Source organism: Eutrigla gurnardus (genome assembly GCF_963514095.1).
Source record: "Eutrigla gurnardus genome assembly, chromosome: 8".
Classification (NCBI taxonomy): Eukaryota; Metazoa; Chordata; class Actinopteri; order Perciformes; family Triglidae; genus Eutrigla; species Eutrigla gurnardus.
The window spans coordinates 5,200,836-5,221,383 of record NC_139922.1 but is presented as its reverse complement, the minus strand read 5'-3'; the positions used below and the strand labels follow the sequence as shown (position 1 = coordinate 5,221,383).

At 42.6% G+C, this 20,548-nt stretch overlaps 1 protein-coding gene across 1 annotated transcript; it reads left to right on the top strand.

The window, feature by feature from the left end:
- Positions 1-256: 256 nt before the first annotated feature.
- mfn2 (mitofusin 2) lies at positions 257-18,602 on the top strand. The gene is made up of 18 exons (XM_084015218.1): positions 257-416; positions 2,218-2,399; positions 2,930-3,065; positions 3,574-3,736; positions 3,870-3,994; positions 4,467-4,575; positions 4,698-4,805; positions 6,009-6,162; positions 7,519-7,586; positions 8,497-8,618; positions 9,223-9,349; positions 9,490-9,594; positions 12,686-12,788; positions 12,894-13,114; positions 14,426-14,581; positions 15,081-15,277; positions 15,473-15,607; positions 16,553-18,602. The coding sequence occupies exons 2-18, from the start codon at positions 2,222-2,224 to the stop codon at positions 16,620-16,622; spliced, it is 2,277 nt and encodes a 758-aa protein (XP_083871344.1). The 5' UTR covers positions 257-416; positions 2,218-2,221; the 3' UTR covers positions 16,623-18,602.
- Positions 18,603-20,548: the final 1,946 nt, after the last annotated feature.

Here is a 20,548-nt window from a genome sequence, read left to right as displayed (position 1 = left end):
TGAATTTACTGAATTGGGGTGGAACCTGTCAATATGATCTGGCAACATTGGTATCGGACAATCTGCTTCGACGGCAACGTCTCAAGGAAACACCAGACTGGGTGGCATGGTGCTGAGGCGACGTGCTGTAGAGGAAACAGCGGAAACATCCAGTTGGGAATACATTTACTGCGGTGCATTAGGAGTCCGCGCCGTCTGACTCACTGACGGCGCTGAAACAGCCGCTGGTCCAGCCTGCGCGTGCTCGTCCAACCTGCGCGTGCTCGAGAAGTTCAGCGACGCCCCCTTCAGTTCGCAGACAGCTAGCTAACACTCAGCCGCACAGGGACGTTAGCGGCTAATTAGCTTGTAGAGATTCTAAAACCCTCGGGCCAGGATGCGAGAGGATTATTTGTGAGGAGCGACCCCCATCCACGGTAAGTCACAAACCGAAAGACTGTTCGGCCGTCTACCGCAGTAACGTCAGCTCCTTATCTAAATGGACTTCACTGGGAAGCTAACTTAGCTAGCTTGTCACTTAGCATGGATTTGTCCTCCTCATTAAGTTGTCAGCCACTGTAAAGTAACAACCATTTAACGTCAACACACGGTTAAGCTCCGGTGCTCATTTGACTGCCGTAAGATACATGAACGTACAATAGATATGCAGCGTTAGTAGTTTCACGTTAGCACGGCACACACCTAACAAAAGCTAGCTGGCGCTGATTGTGTTTACGCTTGCGGTTACTTCGTAGATTTAAGCTGAATGTGTCTGTGTCGCTTTCATCTTGTGTTGGAGTTATACCAATGAGTTCGCGATACCCGGTTTAAAAATGTGTAAAAGAAGACATTAAGATCATGCCTAGAGTGTTACCTTCAAACTGTGTGAAAGGTCATAGCCGCGCAGGGGCGCAACGGTATATACCGGGTTGCACCGGGGCTCGTAGGCTGGCTTAAAACAATTGGGGGGGGGGGGGGGTTGATTTAAATTGCCACCTCAGAAATACACCGGTTTCCGAACACGCGGATCTATACATGTTGCCCATCATGATATGCTTATTCACAAATCATAAAAAAACAATTTAACTAAATGAATAACGTAATAAATGATTGTCCTTGTTCTGGTCTTGCCCCCCTCTTCCTCTCCTATGCTGACACCCACTGCTCCAAAACACAAGTGTTCACCTGTGGCCTTTTTAATGCAAAAGCACTGGTTACTAATTTGAACAATTGTGCAACAAGTGTTTATCCTTGTGAGGAGTTTGAGTGGATTAGACATGGGACAATATGGATATTTCATGTCACCATTATCCTGGCAAATTCTTTATATTATCCTAATAATCATGGAAATATCCTTACAAATGATAACATTGCACTTAAACATCCTTTACATTTATTTCAGAAGCAAATATTTGTATTGCGTTCCACGCTAACACAGGGAGAACATCCAAACACAGAAGGAATCGAACCAGGGGGATTTTTTTTTTTAAATCGGGCTCTATTTTTTCACACAGCTTGACAACTTTTTCAAGTCAGTCGTGATATTTACAATTATCCCAAAAAAGGAAATCCACCACGATTAACTTATTGTGAGTGTTTAAAAAAAAAAAAAGTTTTATTGAGATCCACGATACAATCATATATTGTGCCATCACAATTCAGGTTGAAGATGGAAACAGACTATCTGGTAGGGATGCCCCCATACCACTTATTTTCAGACCAAGTACAAGTACTTACATTTGGGTACTTACCGATACGAGTACTGATATGAGTACTATATATTATTTATATTAGTACTCACGCGGCAGTGAGATATGAAGTCCGCAGTTCCAGCGCACTTAAGGAAAGAGTGTGTGATGCGTTGCAGCTGTGAATCACGTAACAGGCTGACATTGCTCCTGCTCCGCTGCCTACCTGATGGTAGTATCGGAGCACCTTTTTTACGTTTACAAGTACACACTCACAGTACCGGACCGATACCCGATGCTGGTATCGGTGTCATCCCTAGTATCAGGTGATTCCTGTTACTCAGTAATGCTATTCAAATGCATGACTTACTTAAGAATGTGCAGGAATCAGATTATGTAAATTCCAGAGGAGGAAGCTAACACAAACAAAAACAAAAAAAATTAAAATCTGTAAATTGAGCTATTAAATTACAGCAGGTAAGAGCTGGCAGTATCAAATATTTTGTAAACATGCTTATAAGGGTGTTTTGATGTTTTGTCCCCTGTCCAGTGCCATGTCTTTGGTTTTCCCACGACCCAACACCAACGCAGTCCACGGCAAGAAGGATAAGAGACTGATGGCGGAAGTGAACGCATCGCCGCTCAAGCATTTTGTCACTGCCAAGAAAAAGATCAACGGGATCTTTGAACAGTTGGGGGCCTACATCAAGGAGAGCGCGTCCTTTCTAGATGGTACCGTCCTGCCTAAATATGCTGTCCCCTTTTCCCTTTCACATATTACACACTTTTGCATATTGTTGTTAAAGTGGAAAGATGAAAGTGGAAAGGTTTTGATTCATTTTATTTGTGTCTGTCAAGTTTGTATCAACTGTATCTTACAACTTGATGAAATATTTTTTTTTCTTTCCCCAATGGAGTTTGTTGTATTCAGCAAGAGAGATATAGCTGCAGTTTCAGGTTTACGCTAACATATCATATAAGTGTTGCTTTAATGTTAACTATTCTGCTAATGCTAGCTCCACAGAGTTTGAGGTGGAAATGCAACATGTTATAAATGTCATGCATCTTACATGAAGGGCACTAAACATCCCCCTGGTGGAATAATGCTAGATGGACTACCATATTTGACATCAGTCCGAAAATATGCCAAATCGGTGTATGTACTGTTTGGTATAATGCTGCCAGACTATGGAGGCATATCTATGGAAACTCAACATATACCTGCAATAATTGACCTTGGTTTAATGTCCTCCACATGTTAGATACTCACAAAAATGAAGAGCTGGACCCAGTCACGACAGAGGAGCAGGTCCAGGAGGTCCGGGGTTACCTCGCCAAGGTGGCAGGGATTGGAGAAGTGCTCGCCCGCAGACATATGAAGGTGGTCTTCTTTGGGAGGTATATAAATCTGTTTCTTAGCCCCTCTATCTCATTTTGGAACTTCCTTTATATCTATTGAATCAAAATCACTTGGGTGGTATTCTAGCCACCGTTATGTTAATTCGTTAACTATTATAGGTCACATAAATAGTGTGTGTGTGTGTGTGTGTGTGTGTGTGTGTGTGTGTGTGTGTGTGTGTGTGTGTGTGTGTGTGTGTGTGTGTGTGTGTGTGTGTGTGTGTGTGTGTGTGTGTGTGTGTGTGTGTGTGTGTGTGTGTGTGTGTGTGTGTGTGTGTGTGTGTGTGTGTGACTGAGTGACTGTGTGTGAGACTGTGTGTGAGACTGTGTGTGAGACTGTGTGTGAGACTGAGTGTGTGTGTGAGACTGAGTGTGTGTGAGACTGTGTGTGAGACTGTGTGTGAGACTGTGTGTGAGACTGTGTGTGAGACTGTGTGTGAGACTGTGTGAGAGACTGAAAAAGTAAATGACTGCAGGCACTGCTGACGGGCCCATTTTTGTTCTGTAGGACCAGTAACGGGAAGAGCTCAGTGATCAATGCCATGCTGTGTGACAAGGTGCTGCCGTCAGGAATAGGACACACTACCAACTGTTTCCTGAGAGTGGAGGGCACGGATGGCAATGAGGCCTTCCTCCTCACTGAAGGCTCTGAGGAGAGGAAGAGCATCAAGGTCAGCAGATCTCACTGAACGATGCAGCTGAAATTGTCTCCATTCCTAACGCCATACTGACAATTTTCACAACTCCAGTCTGAAGATTTGGAATTGTGCTATGTATGTAAAAGCATGTGATCTATGTTTACAGACGGTGAACCAGCTGGCCCACGCTCTCCACCAGGATGAGGACCTAGACGCCGGCAGCTTGGTCTGTGTTATGTGGCCTAAAGCCAAGTGTGCTCTGCTCAGGGACGATCTGGTGTTGGTGGACAGGTCAGACACAAGTTAACACTATTTAATCAACAAATGCATTTCCATCACCTCTTTTTTTGTGTGGGAAAAGGTACATTATTTAATGTCAAAGAAATTACTTTTATGAAGCTGGTTATGTTTGACAGTTAATCAAGAGTTAAAATGGATATGATAGTAACCCTGGGGTATGAACATTGATGTCATATGACAGGAGTTCATTGCATTAAATGTTCTTTCTTTAGAAATACAATGATGTGAACACACAAGCATCCTTGGAATGCGTAGAGACACAAACCTGACATAGAAACATTTTAAACTAAGGCTAATGTGGGGGCCCTGTATATCGTGGTAGTCATTTAAAGTGGCAAGACTGTACTTACATACAAACCTAAGTTTGTAAAAGGAGAATATTTAATTTCCTCTTTCCTAAAAGCCACCATGCTTGCTTGCCGAGGACTGCAGCTGACTTTTTCTACTCTGTTTATCCTTCCAGCCCAGGTATCGATGTTACCACAGAACTAGACAGCTGGATTGACAAGTTCTGCCTGGATGCTGATGTATTTGTTCTGGTGGCAAACTCTGAGTCCACACTGATGCAAACGGTGAGACATGACACCTCTGAAGTATCTGTATTTTGTGACAGAATGTTAAGTGCCAATGCAGTGCTAATGTTTTAAATGTGTAATGTCTTTTTAAAACTGTTGTAAATGATGTCTTCCTACAGGAGAAGTCCTTCTTTCACAAGGTCAATGAGCGGCTCTCCAGTCCCAACATTTTCATCCTGAACAACCGCTGGGACGCCTCAGCCTCAGAACCTGAATACATGGAGGAGGTCAGTCAACTTCTCTTTGGTGAAACATCTACATCTAGGAACACAATATGCATGAAGCGCTGGTGTATGGCACTCCAGCATACTCCAATGTAGACCGCCGGTCTGCACTGCTCTCATTTGGAGTTTTCAGCTGATAATACCAGACCAAGCATTACATCACTTACCTAACTGTGATCAGAACAATAGTCAGCATGCTAGCAATTACCATTAGCAATTAGTACAATCAATTCACATAACCTAATTGAAAGGGTAGTGGCCATCATGAATGGTAAGTTAAAAACAGTGAAGCCTATTTACGTTTATGTTTAAAGTAAAGAAGACCAAGCACAGCGGTTCATGTGGTGCTTTCTAAGTTTTGTAACTGTAGCATGAAAGTAGCAAGCTAGTAGTCAGCCCCTTTAATGTGTACAACAGAACAACTTAATGATTCATCCACACACTCTGATTAACCAGATGTTGTAATGTAGTAACAGTGCACAGTAAAGAGAGGAAAGGCCTGTGCTGTGACTGTAATGCTACACTGGTTATGGCAAATTAGTCGATGATTAATTCAATTGATTTTTGAATCAAAATTCAAGACACCAGTCATTTCCAGTGTAGAGGCACTTCAGCCCAAACTCTGGGGTTTAGGTTAAAAGATGGTGGACCTTAAAGTGTTCATTGGTACCCATAGAAAGAAAACCCTACTTCGGACTAAAATGTAAGGCTGATACTATACAGTCCAAATTCATGATAAGCGGTAAGTATTGGTACAACATATTACACAATTTACCTTCTGCTCACTCCGCAGTAGACATAGATTAGTGAACAGCTTAGATGTTATTACCATTCTCTGCACTCTTATGATCTGCTGGAAGTAACCTGAGCCTCTGCTCTCTCTGACTAATATCCAGTTTGAAAGCCCTGTGACTCAACTCATGTTGAGACGACACTTTACAGGTTTTATTTGCTCAGATTTAGAAATATTTGCAGTTGAGACATGACGCCACAACCAGTCCAATTGAAATTTGTGTGTGGTTCATACACAGGCTGTTGAATGGACAGGCTGAACGTCACGCAAAGACTACAACAGTTCTACATTCTCAAATCTTTCCTTTTTTCTCCTCCCACAAACTAAAATGTATGCTAGCAGCTTGTTGTATTATTGTTGCCCTTTTTTTGCTTTACAGTAATGTTGAACAAAGTGTGTTGTTTCTGTTTCAGGTCCGCAGGCAGCATATGGACCGCTGCTCCAACTTCCTGGTGGATGAGCTAGGTGTGGTGGACCGAGCCCAGGCCAGTGACCGCATCTTCTTCGTCTCCGCCAAGGAAGTACTTCAGGCTCGTGCACAGAAGGCTCAAGGAATGCCTGAAGCAGGTGGGGTTGCTAGTCAATGTGGAGTCTGATGGGGTTTGTAGTACCTAAGGTTTTTCATTTCCAACAATTTTATAATTTTAAATAATTAAAGGTTTTGGTAAAGTTGTGGAAAATGGTATCTTCAATATTTAAATGTGGTAATGTCAGCTTTAATGATATATTTTAGTAACTCATGCTGTAGTAGCTATACCATCATTTGATGTCAAGCGTACTAGGCCACAGTAGTACATTATCTTCTCGGGAGATATTACTCAATATTACACAAGCAACCTGGTACCAGGATGTAACGTTACTCACACTAACAACAGGTCTCTCTGTGTGTTGGGTACCAGGATGTAACGTTACTATAACAACAGGTCTCTCTGTGTGTTGGGTACCAGGATGTAACGTTACTCACACTAACAACAGGTCTCTCTGTGTGTTGGGTACCAGGATGTAACGTTACTATAACAACCGGTCTCTCTGTGTGTTGGGTACCAGGATGTAACGTTACTCACACTAACAACAGGTCTCTCTGTGTGTTGGGTACCAGGATGTAACGTTACTATAACAACAGGTCTCTCTGTGTGTTCGGTACCAGGATGTAACGTTACTATAACAACAGGTCTCTCTGTGTGTTGGGTACCAGGATGTAACGTTACTATAACAACAGGTCTCTCTGTGTGTTGGGTACCAGGATGTAACGTTACTATAACAACAGGTCTCTCTGTGTGTTGGGTACCAGGATGTAACGTTACTATAACAACAGGTCTCTCTGTGTGTTGGGTACCAGGATGTAACGTTACTATAACAACAGGTCTCTCTGTGTGTTGGGTACCAGGATGTAACGTTACTATAACAACAGGTCTCTGTGTGTGTTGGGTACCAGGATCTAACGTTACTATAACAACAGGTCTCTCTGTGTGTTGGGTACCAGGATCTAACGTTACTATAACAACAGGTCTCTCTGTGTGTTGGGTACCAGGATGTAACGTTACTATAACAACAGGTCTCTCTGTGTGTTGGGTACCAGGATGTAACGTTACTATAACAACAGGTCTCTCTGTGTGTTGGGTACCAGGATGTAACGTTACTATAACAACAGGTCTCTCTGTGTGTTGGGTACCAGGATGTAACGTTACTATAACAACAGGTCTCTCTGTGTGTTGGGTACCAGGATGTAACGTTACTATAACAACAGGTCTCTCTGTGTGTTGGGTACCAGGATGTAACGTTACTATAACAACAGGTCTCTCTGTGTGTTCGGTACCAGGATGTAACGTCAGCCTCTCTGTATTGATAATACATTACCACACTAAATGTGGATCGTGTGGGAAAATATTCTACAGTTTTCTATAGTATTACATTTTGTTTCAGGTGGAGCGCTTGCAGAGGGATTTCAAGCCAGAATGTTTGAGTTCCAGAACTTTGAGAGGCGATTCGAGGTAAGATCTTTACACAGAATAAGGTTTTAATAGGTCACATATTTTAATACTTATATCTGGTTCAGACTACACAAAAGTTCTGTTTGTAGGATGGTCACTATGTAAGATTATTAAAAAGTCATAAAGGCCCAATCTCAGTGTTCATACTCACAGACTCACAGATTTTGATGCATGTCCCTAAGTCCCTGAGGGTTCAGGTCTGTCCCAATGTCAAATCGTCAGGTGCGTGAGGATTCGCTCTCAGGCTTTTTGAGCCCTTTATGTCCACTTTCTATAAGTCAGTATCAATGCAGACTTTGCCTAAGGGAATTACCCACAGTTCATAGCGTTGCACCATGAAACACAAGGTTACGAGGGGGAATTTAAAAAAAGGTAAGAGGACATTACATTCACACAGAAACATTAACATTAAAGATTTAATATGGAACATAATACACTTGAAATCATAGGAATTTCATCATAGGCTACACACCTGGTTTATTCATCAACCATTTATTTTAATTCAGCTTATTGAAGCTGTTTTAACTTAAACAAGTAAATAAATTATTTGACATTTACATTTTGTCTGGGATGATACGAGCCTGGAATACGTTCAGATCAGGTTTTAAAAAATGTAAATGAGACATTGAGATTGGGCCAAAGTCGAGACTTGGCCCAGAGACATGGTAAACTGCACTTCAGTCCTTGATCAATCATGGCTGGTTGTGTGTGATGTCATCCAGGAAGGATCCGGTATTTAGCCCTATTTTTATTTGATGATGTGTTCTGACTGAGCAGCTGTTGTATGTTATTGATTGTGTAAAGTAAGTACATAATCCACATATCAGAAGTGAATTTCAGCTGGACTTGGACTGGTGAAGCCCATCGTTGTTGAGATGATGTCTGAATTGTTGTCTGCTGCTGTCTGTAGGAGTGTATCTCACAGTCAGCGGTGAAGACCAAGTTTGAGCAGCACACGGTGAGAGCCAAGCAGATCTCTGAAGCCCTGCGCCGCATTATGGATTCTGTACACATTGCTGCACAAGAGCAGAGGTGAGTAGGGTGTATAAGAGTAACTACACCCCCAAAACACCCTTCTTAACTGAAAACCAACACATTTGGGTATTTAGTAGTGTTGTTGATTAATTCAGGTCCAAATCTTGAAATCTTTAAATATACACAGCGACTGGTTGAAAACCAGCCATTTAGCTAGCCTGCTGCTAATGCTTTGTTCACACACTCTTGTCAGAGAGTAGGAAAGCACATTACTATTGGCATATAATTTTTCATTAACACAGATTCACCAGATTTTATAATGCTAATGCAAAATGTATACTTTTTTCATGTTCTAGAGGTATTTCATGAATATGTAGGGCAGGCTTTCCAAAACTATGTTGGTGAATTACTCTTTAAAAGCAGATAGTGTAAATGCATGGATTAAGACAGTAGGTGAACCAAAGACCGGAAACACGTGATCATCTGCCCTCAGATGCTTTTTATACTGTGTAGCATCTGGATTGCAGAAGTGTCAGTTCAGAATGTAAGCACTCTTCATCCAGAGATGGAATGATCGGAGTAACAATTTACAATTTTTTCAAATGAAAATAATCATAAATGTTCATAAATGTTTCAACTGTGTGTGAATGTGTATTGGAAGGATCTACTGTCTTGAAACCAAAGAGGACCGCCAGGACCGATTGGAGTTTATAGACAAGCAGTTGGACTTGTTGACCATGGACTGTAAGGCCAGGATCAAGAAGATTACTGAGGAGGTGGAGAGACAGGTGAACCCAAACATGTCATTTTAACACAAGTTACTTCCTGCATTTCAAGTAGTTGGTTTGAGTCAAAAATATTTCTATTTCAAGTTTATCTTCAGGTTGTGTCACACAAGCATTCACCCCTGCTGTCTACTTTTGCTCAGGTGTCAAATGCCATGTCGGAGGAGATCCGGAAGCTCCATGTGCTGGTCGATGACTTCCACGTGGACTTCCACCCATCACAAGTGGTGCTCAAGATCTACAAGAATGTGAGTTTAACACAGATATTCTATACATGCTTTGTCCTTAATGTGAGCTCCACAATGCAGGCTGAAACCCAGATCCACCACTTTTTTGTTTTGTGTGTTTTCATGAGTTTGTACCCAATTTCTGTTTTGTGACAAGTTGATCTGTGGACAGACATCAGTCGTGAAGCATGGTATAACAATACTAGAAAAGTATCACAATACCCTGCCTTTAAAAACAGAACTATACCCCATATATTTAGTAGTGGTATGGTTTATGAATGATGCGGTTTAATGAGAGCTGTAGGATATTTGCCATGTTTATTATTGGTGTGCGACAGCAGTGTGTGTTTTGGAAATATAAAATAATATAAATCAGGTGTTCCATCACTTCCATGGCCACAGGTGTATAAAAGCAGCACCTCGGCATGCAGACTGTTTCTACAAACATGTGTGAAAGAATGGGTTGCTCTCAGGAGCTCAGTGAATTCCAGCGTGGTACTGTGATAGGATGCCACCTGTGCAACAAGTCCAGTGGTGAAATGTCCTCACTCCTAAATATTCCAGTCAACTGTCAGTGGGATTAGAACAAAGTGGAAGTGATTGGGAACGACAGCAACTCAGCCAAGAAGTGGTAGACCACGTAGAATGACGGAGCGGGGTCAGTGGATGCTGAGGCACATAGTGCACAGAGGTCACCAACTTTCTGCAGAGTCAATCCCTACAGACCTCCAAACTTCATGTGGCCTTCAGATTAGCTCAAGAACAATGTAGAGAGCTTCACAAATCACCAAATATCCATTTTAACAGTCCATTCTACAAACCGTATCAATGTGTATCAGGCCACGGATCAATAGAGACAACCTGCCGCTTCCTGATAGCTGCCACAGGCAGTGATTGGTCACAGACACGCACCATAATGCAGCACAAAAGTGTATTTAGGAAGACGTAAACATGGATGAGCTACAGGTGTGTAAACGACACTCAGAGGTAGGGGTGGGCGATACACCGAAAATGTACCGATACCGAAATTTACGACGACAACCGACGTCATTTTGCCCATGTCGGTATATTCGGTTAAAAAAAAAGAAAAAAAAAAGTCGTTTTTTCTTGTTTGGCTGTGTGTGTAGGTAGGCTACCAGTATGTTCATGTCCCTTTAAGACGCTCGGCTGTACTGTACTACGTATACAGCGTGTGCAGTCACGTGACTCCACCCCATCCAGTCTGTAACAAGAAGGGAAAGTGTGGGTGCGACGAAAATGGAGTCCGCCAGTTTAAACGATGAAGCGGCTGCTGCCGCGGCAGCCGAAGTAAAAGTGCGTGTCCACAGGCAGCGGTGTTTCCCCGCGTCCCATTCATTGTCTATGTGAAAAGCTGTGCAATGCATTCTGGTAGCGTCGCGGCGAATGTCGAGAGACGGCGCGCGAGTTGGCCGCTCCTCATTTGCCTAAAGTTGAAGTCGAATCTACTTTATGCTAATCAGAGGCGCCTCGGGAACGCTCGCGAACGCTCGCAAATAAGTGTTGTTGAAAGGAGAGCGCCTGTCAATCATCCTCTCGTGGCAGCCTGCCAAGTGTGCAATACCGGGAAGCGGCGCGTCCACTCGCGTTTAAAATCGCCCCTGTGGACACGTACCTTAAATCTGGTCGAGGAGGAAGAGCACCTCGTTCCCAAAAGAAATGCGTCATCGATCGTTTGGCAACATTTTGGGTTCAGCGAGGACGATGTCGATCAGAAAAATGTGAAATGTAAACTGTGCCTAAAGACTGTTGCGACAAGTCATTGTTTACTTTTCCAGTGGCAAATGTGAAATTGATTTTGTTTACAAGGGATGCAACTTGTTTCTCCTGTTATAGAGAACCTGATTACTTGACAACTCCATATTTTGAATTTGTTTATAGAGACTGTATTTTTAATTCTTTGTTATTTTATACTACCAAATAAATAATATAAATCTTAACTACAGTGTAGTTTTACAGTCCTTTTAAAGTGGCATTTTTTTAGGCGCGCGGGGGGGGGGGGGGGTTACTTATCGTTCATTTATCGTTATCGAGGTGAGTTCCTCAATATATCGTGATATTGATTTGAGGTCATATCGCCCAGCCCTACTCAGAGGTGTGTAAACGGCGTTTCTGTGCGTGTAGCCTCCACTGCAGCCCTGATCCTACATCTCTTCCTTGGTATCAGCATGCAGCACCCTGTAAGGCTCATCCCTGGCCTCCTCTTGGCTCACTGAACCTGCATTAAGCCCAAGTAATCTGTGTTATGTAAGAGCTGTCCACACTGAATTGTGATGAGCTCATTCAACTCTAGAACCTCATTTATTTGGCAGAGGCCAAAATCCTGCTCCTGTCTAACACTTTCTATCTGCGATGAGTGTAAGTAGCGGCCAGAAAACAACAAGTCAAAGATCTGTTGTTAATCTCAGCCCCCACACATAATTTTGGGATGTTGATGGTTGTATTCTGTCACATGCCATTCAGTGCTCCAGAATAAACACAGGAGCTACTGGCGGCAGCAGATACACACCGCTGTTGCCATTGCAAAAGGTTTCAAGTCAGGTTTTTCAGACTTGCATGTGTTATGCCGGGTTTTCTTTCTTGTGATGTTGTGATAAACATCAAAGAGGCAGTGATGTTGTTGCCGTAGTAACAGAAATGTTTCCTCCATTTCACAAGTCACAGCACCAGTATCGTTCCACTTTGGCTTTGCCATTGTTTACAGATCACTCTGTGCCTACTGGTCGAAGTGGTGGGACATGTCGTGGAAGGCAAAAACAAACCATGCTAGACTTTGTGCTGGGACGTCATGAAGCCTCGGCTGTCGTCTACTATGACACACTACTCAGTACTCATTCTCATTCCAGATCTGAGCAAACACAGCCGTCGGGGAGGATATCATGTAGTCAGAACCAGACATTCTGTATTGTTTGCAAAGAATGACTGTCAGGCTGAGGTGATTATAGTCCTCAGTCCACAGAAAGTAGATTTCCTTTGGTGTTTGATGGAGATTTTCTGTTACTACCAGTTTTTCTGTCTCAGTTGAAGCTTCTGATCCAGAAGTAGTGTAAATGTAAATGACCATTTCTTTGATGTGCTTGTTTTGTTGTTGTAGGAGCTCCACCGACACATAGAGGAGGGTCTGGGCAAGAATATGTCAGACCGGTGCTCCACCTCCATCACCAGTGCTCTGCAGACCACACAGACAGATATGATCGGTAACTGTCTACAATGCACAGGCTTTAATGGGCTTTAATGTACTATGAGCATGTAATTGATTCTTTGTTGTGTGTGTTTGTGTGTGTGTGTGTGTTTGCGTGCAGAGGGTCTGAAGCCTCTGCTGCCCAACACGGTCAGAGAGCAGGTGGATAAGCTGGTTCCTCGTCAGTGCTTCAGCCTCAGTTATGACCTGGCCTGTGACAAGCTCTGCAGTGACTTTCAGGAGGACATCAGCTTCCACTTCTCTCTGGGCTGGACCATGCTTGTCAACCGCTTCCTCGGGCCCAAGAACACCCGGCGGGCCCTGATGGGCTACAGTGACCAGGTAACTGCTTCAGGATCATAAACCCCATCTCACAGATCAGTGTGACAGCACCTGTAATTTGGTCTTGGACTGGGTCAGTGCAGCTTCTAGAGAGCAGGGTTACAGTATCCTGAAGGGTTATTTGGCAGATTGCATCCATAATGGACTCAAAGTCCTCTTCTGCAAGAGAGTTTTGGTATTCTTCTACTAAACATCTGTGAGAATTGTTCGTAAGTTAGATTCAGCAACTCTTTTATTTGCACAAACCTATCCTTGATCACTTGTTTCGATTCGCTGAATGCAACCTTTTCATAGTATCTATCAATGCGATCCATACACATTTGGCTGATGTCGACAGGGATAGAAGTATATATCTTTCTACTAGGGCTGCAGCTATCGAATCTTTTTGTAATCCAGTAATCTACCGATTATTCCATCGATTAATCGAGTAATCGGATACAAAATGAACATTGTATATAGTTGCCATATACACTGTTTATTTCTGAACACATTCAGTCAATGCAGGTCGCATTCTGGAGCCCTGGCATCCTCAAAAATGCTCCGTGTGGAACAATGATCCAGCCGAGCAGCCGCATAATGCGTGAAGAGAGGAAAGAGGAATTTAACGAAGCTTCGAGGCAGAGTTTGCTTCGAGCATTTTTTGTAATCGAGTAACTCGAGTATTCGTTTCAGACCTACTTTCTCCCTAATTGCAGAGAACATCAAATCTCTCCTGTAGTGACATTATTGTATTAAACTAGCAAATGCTGACATAAAATCTTATGTTCAAAATGCAGTTATTTACTGGGCAACATGCCATATTTAACATCTCACTTTACCAGGCTTGGTTGGATGTTGCTGTCCATGAGACAAACCTGGAAATAGACACAACATTTTTTCTCCATCTCTGAAACACATTGCATATTATGTAACACTTTTTTTTTGTGTTGCTTTGCAGTGTAGGCAGCTGTTGCAATTGATGGAATAGCAACTTTGTTAGCAGGATTGTTATAGACATACATCCAAAGAGTTTTATGCCCTCAGATTTTTCATTCAAGGCAATGCATTGTTTTCATCGGGTCATCGAGTCAGCTTGTAGGGGTCGGCCAATCTGGTCCATTTAGATGATGTTAATTTAACACTTGTGGTCCCGCAGGAAGACTGACTGTACGTATACAGAGAAACATGTATTTTATTCAAACATTGTTCAGACAATTCCACCACACATCAGATGTGAGTACACCTCCTGTGTGGAAACATAGTAGCAGTGTGCCTGTTTGGACCATCCAGGACTGTCGGGAGTTCTCTGAAGTAGGTCTGCTCTCCCTGCAGGTCCCTCGGCCCATGGCCCTGACTCCAGTCAGCACCAGCATGCCTCCATTCCCACAAAGCTCCATGACCCAGGAAGAGCTGATGGTCTCCATGGTGACCGGCCTTGCCTCCCTTACCTCCCGTACTTCCATGGGTGTCCTTGTGGTTGGCGGCGTGGTGAGGACACAAACACACTCACACACGCACTTCATTCCATAATTAGCCCCTCCAGGAAATTGTGGTTTTGCGATTGCAACAATTAACATTAAGTCAACGATGGTTAAAAAAAAAAACATTGCAACATTGCATCCCAATTTAAAAAAAATCTGAAAAAAAGCTGCTGGGAAATCTGTCATTTTAATCCACACCAATCCCCCCAAAAGCATGCAAAATTTTGGAAGTTCCATCCATCCATCCATCCATCCATCCATCGTCTACCGCTTATCCTGTATTCAGGGTCGCGGGGGGCTGGAGTCGATCCCAGCTGTCATTAAAGGCAGGGTACATCCTGGACAGGTATCTTGGAAGTACATAAAAGATAAATAGATGACATTTATTATAAAGATTGGAGATAGCGACTTATTTCTTTATGCTTGGTTGATTTCAAGCCATAACCCTTCAATAGCTTTTGTAGAACAAGGCAGACCATCCTCCAACAGTTCTCTTGTGTGTGCAGATCTGGAAGGCAGTGGGCTGGCGTCTGATCGCCCTGTCGGTGGGTCTGTACGGGCTCCTCTACATCTACGAGCGCCTAACCTGGACCACCAAGGCCAAGGAGAGAGCCTTCAAGAGACAGTTTGTGGACTACGCCAGCGAGAAGCTGCAGCTCATCGTCAGCTACACCGGATCCAACTGCAGCCACCAAGTCCAGCAGTGAGCATGTTAACAATGCTTTCAAGTCAAATAGAAAAACACAAGCAGTAAAACGAGAAATAAACCATATGAATATGAGAAAGTAGATCTCAATGTAGATGGTTATTATGCAGCTCAGAGCAGGTCTGCCAGTTTAACGGTTCCAAGCTGTTTGTTGTTGTAACGTTGGTGTGCTTGCTGTCTGTCTGGTTTCAGGGAGTTGGCAGGTGTGTTTGCTCAGCTCTGCCAGCAGGTCGACGTCACCCGTCAGAACCTCGAGGACGAGATCACTGACATGAACAGCAAGATCGAGCTCCTGGACAACCTACAGAGCAAAGCTAAGCTGCTGCGGTAAGAACCTGACCACACACAGACACGCACACACACACACACACACACGTGGTTAATCACAAGAGACTCACTCACAAAGTTTGAAATAGGGCTGCACGATATTGGAACCAAACTGACATGTATATATTGTGATATGAAAAAGTGTATTTTTAAGTTCAATATAATAGAAGATAAGATTAACTTTATTGGTCCCCCATTGGGGAATCACACATCACAGCAGCTAAAGAGTCAAAAAGAGGAATAAAAGAGCAAGTAAGATGCAAAATAAAGAGTTGGACAATAGAATACACATGTAAGATGACATGCTGGTGTTGACATACAACATAAACAAACACATCGGTTTGATGCAAAGCTTAATGAAGAGGCTGGATCTGTAAAGAGTTTAGTGTTCTAGTAGTAAATGTCTTCATAAAATCGCTGGTTGTATAGATATGCAGCAAGACATTCTTCATTAATAGTCTTTAAGAAGACGTTGTTTTTCTTGCATGGATCCATAGTGAATCAACAGCAGCAAAACTATCAAAACATCCGTTACAACTCTTGCAGCATCCAGTCGTATGACCACTACTTCACAAACACATGCATTTTCACTAAAACAAACGGTTAAATATGAGAGAAAAGCTGCATCATCAAGGTGCACCTTTTTCTCTCATATTTGACAGATAGATGTATGAAGCAAAACATGGGTCACATCCTTCACTGGCTGTAAAAAATCCAAGATGGTGACGGCCAAAATGCCGAAATCGAGGCTTCAAAACCGTAGTCCACAAACCAGTGGGTGACATCACCATGACTACGTCCACTTCTCGTGTACAGTCTGTGGTATGAACTTGGAAAAGGAAGACATGTCATGTTGAGAGGACAACTTTCCATGAGCTTGGCTTCATTGCCCCTCTGACACATGCACCGTGTAAAATCATCCTTGTGTGTGTTTTGTGGCGTTAGCAACAAGGCAGGCTGGCTGGACAGCGAGCTCAACATGTTCACCCAGCAGTACCTCCATCACAGCAAGTAAACCACAGGACATCCAGCGAGAGACATCAGAGGGACGTTTGGGAAGCCAGCTGACGTTGAACCTGAGAAGGAGGAGTCCACAGTCTGGTGACCAGAGGAGATGGTGTGGATGTGTGATGTGAGTGAGGAGTGAGGTGGATCCATGGAGTTGAGCTCAGTGTGGGAGTCCTGTGGTCAGCCAGTGTCACAAAATAAAAAATGAGTTATTAAATTAAATGAGCCACAACATGAATTCAAAGGTTTAACCAGTGACCCTAGAAGTGCACTTCCTGATTCTCACCTTTTTGGGCTTGTTGGTGTTCAGTTGTGATCTACAAACAAATCTGACTCCAGACAGAATCCAGTCTGAGCTCTCCTCGGATCCTTCTTTGCACTATTAGGACTGGAACCACGACCTCCACACTCTCCTTTCAGTCTGGTTTCACTTCACTCGCCATGTCAAGCTAGTGTAGATTTAATTTTGTATATACTCTTGTATATACATAAAAGGCAAAATGTCTAATGTTAGAAGGATAATGCAACATAATTTATTCCTCCAGTTGTATATATGGTTTTTCAGAGAGTGAAGATGTCAGAAAAGGAAGCCACTGGGAAAGAAACTGTTGTTTCAGTCAAAGTGATGAGAAGGAAAAGCCCGTTTCACCGTTGAAGCTTAGTTCTGTGAGCTCTTGGACACGCGTCATATTGTTTTGGTTGTTTCCGTCGCAGCTGCTCCCAGTCTCAGAGTGGAGACTTTCATATCGATGATTATTCAAACACAACGCATCTCAACTAGACGTTTAGACATTTGAGTGTGTCTCCCATATCCATATCTTTATTTTTGTGAGGATAAATATTCTGGCCTGTGATGTCATGGAATATATTTTAGCATTTTAACACTCCTGTATCTTAACTTAAAGGAGAAAATAATGGACTATTTCAACATAAACAATGGAAGTCTATGACACAGAGATCACATTCAGTGTTGGCCTGGATCTGCACATTGAAGAAATATTTAGAACCCTGAGCGATTCTCTAACTTGACCCTTGTTATCAATGATGGCAACATTGAGCGTAGGAGGGACGTAGGAAGGGACTACAATGACAACCTCCAGATGTTGTGATGGTGAAACCAAACCTCAGCATGTGCCATCGATGATGTAACACCGTACAGAAAAGGAAAGACATGTCTGAGGTCAGTAAGGAATGCTATTTCACAGGTTACACCGTAACACGTCCAGTCAGCTCATTGGTCCAGTCCAGTCAATAATTGATGGGTCTCTGCTCTGATGCCTGATGTTCTCAACATGAAGGGAACACTGACACAAAATGAGTGTGTGCAACTTAATTTTGTTAAATTCTGGACTTTTCTTACTTTCCACTCATAATGTCAGGCCTCAGAACGTCTTTCATGTTAACCCCCCTAACCAAATGTTCTGATGTGAGATGGGAGCCTCCCTGTCTTGTATATCATCACTATGCTCATGGTTCTGTTGCACTGAATGCCTATGTGGGCTCGGCCCCGATACTGCAGTCAATATCACTAATAATTACATGCTGGATGTAGGAGCGGCCAATGCCAGCAGCAGACCCCTATTTAGTTTCTTGAAGTGTGTGTATGATGTAATTTTAACAATTTGCCTTTCAATGGGAGACGATGTGGACGTGCTGAAGACGATGAACAGCAGCAGAGTGGACGAGCCTGAATGAGCCCCGTCCCCTCTGCTGTAGATTTAAAGCCAAACATGGTGTCATGCCAGTGAGCAGGACGTTGTACAACACTTCTTTCCCAGTATGTATGCACTTTATAAATTTGCTGCTTTTTGAGTTTGTTTTTCCTGCTATAAATTTTATTTTTCCACAAAATCCACTCCCCCTTCACAAAGCTGGTGTTTGGCTTCAGGAAGGTGAAGGACCTGCATGCAGCGGCTGTTGTAATCTGTCGTCTGGTTAAAACGTTCAAATGTATGGATGTAAAACAATAAAGGTGACGTCATGTGTATCATCTGTACGTTTGTGAAATCGTTTCTCAATCTTTCCAACGTGATGAGATCAGCTGATTTGATTCCCATTCAAGTGACACATATTATTCTTTCAAAGAACATCTTGTACTAAAGAATGTTTTGGATTTAAAAATATAAAACATACAAAATAACTATTGCCTGATAAATTATTGCTGAATTGGTAAAATTTCAATGTGGGCCTCAGTAATCCAGTTCCATGTGATTTCTATCCAGGTTGTGGAGCCTTATTGGCAGTAGAGGAAAGGTCAGCGGGTCACCAAAAATAATCAACAGTCATAATGATCAATCAAGTCCACACTCAGTCTCGGACTTCACGTAAAGTCTGTGATGGTTAAGTTCGCTCCACCTGTCAAATCGTCGAGTGCTTGAGGACTCGCAGACAATTTGAGCCCTTTATGAACGCTGACCCTCAGTCTGTGTTTCTGCTGACCTTACCTGAACGAAATACCCACAAATCACAGCATTAAACGTGATGTTAAACACAGGTTACCAGGGGAAGCCTGGAAGAATTTGAAAAAAAACAAGACATTAAAGATTTAAGATGGAACATAAAACATTTGAAATCAAAGGAATGGGTTATAACCTATATTCATCAAACACATTTATTTTAATGTTGCTTATTAAAGCTAAAACATGTAAATACATTAATACATTGACAATTACACATTTTTCAAACCTCGCAGTACGCATTTATCAGGTGACGTCATGTAAATCCCTGAGGGTTCCAGATTTAAGCGGGGTGGCTCTGGAACTGGGGCTGCTGTCGAATAGCTTTTTCTATTAGGAAGGTTCCTAACTGAAGAAGTGACCCGGAAGTAAACAAGTGGCCGCCATGATAAGAGCCGTTTAGTTCTCCGAATTCAAAGGAAAGGAGCGCCAATGATCCTTTCAGAGCTCCTTTAGCATCGGATACAACGGACCTTTCTATACAAAAGGAAAGGAGATCACGCCGACCCACAATTCTTTGCGAGAGCAACATTTAAAGTGACGCACACCTCGGCCGTTCATGAAAACAAATATGTGCATTTGCATATTTAACCATTTCTTTCATGCAGACATATAGCAGCTAATGGGAATGTTGATAACTGTCCTGCTTCACCATCACACTATTGACTTCACTTCAGGCTTCCCTGGCATCCGATGACCATTTGGCTGAAGAATAGCTAATCCCCCACTGCTGCACTTGAACCAGCAGGTGGCAGCATGACATCACTGACCACCGTCATTAAAATCCGGGGAGCCGGCTCACTGAACATTACTGAGCCCCTTTCTTCCAAGGTTCTCACAAACAGTTTTTATGTATTTGCAGAATTCTCTACAAAGTTTCTCCTAAAAAACAAACGTCAGACTACAATTTAACATGCTGTTTAATGCATGACTGAACAGCTGTAGTTACTTTGCTAACAAAGACTTTTCATACAAAACAATGGCCCTTTTAATTACGTTGTATTTCTTTCCTACAAATATCTCTTCTTATTGATTTGAATCTGTTGAATCATTAACTTTATTTTCTCAAGAAAGCAATAGTATTTTTTCTATTTAGTTTTTATTTTCACGTTCATTCTTGTGCAGCAACATATTAGGGCCACATGGGGAAAACAGAGTGAAGGGCGGGCAATATTCAGAGGAAAAAAAGTAGCATAAAGTTGCAAGAATGTTGCATTTATCCATCCCAACTTGTGACAATGCCTTGTTAAGGTCCTTAGGGTGACGGCTGTTGATGGTTATTGTTTTTTTTTAATATGGGCCAAATTGTCATCTTTAGCAAATGTGCTACTTTAAAAAAGTGTTTGCTGTATTTAAAGGTCCGGGTCTGGTCTCTTGCATTTTTAATGACAATGTGCCGGCTACGGTCCGTGTTAGCTTGTATGTGTGTGCTAACCACTTCACACCGGACTGCTTCAGTAACGAGGGTCAGTACAAA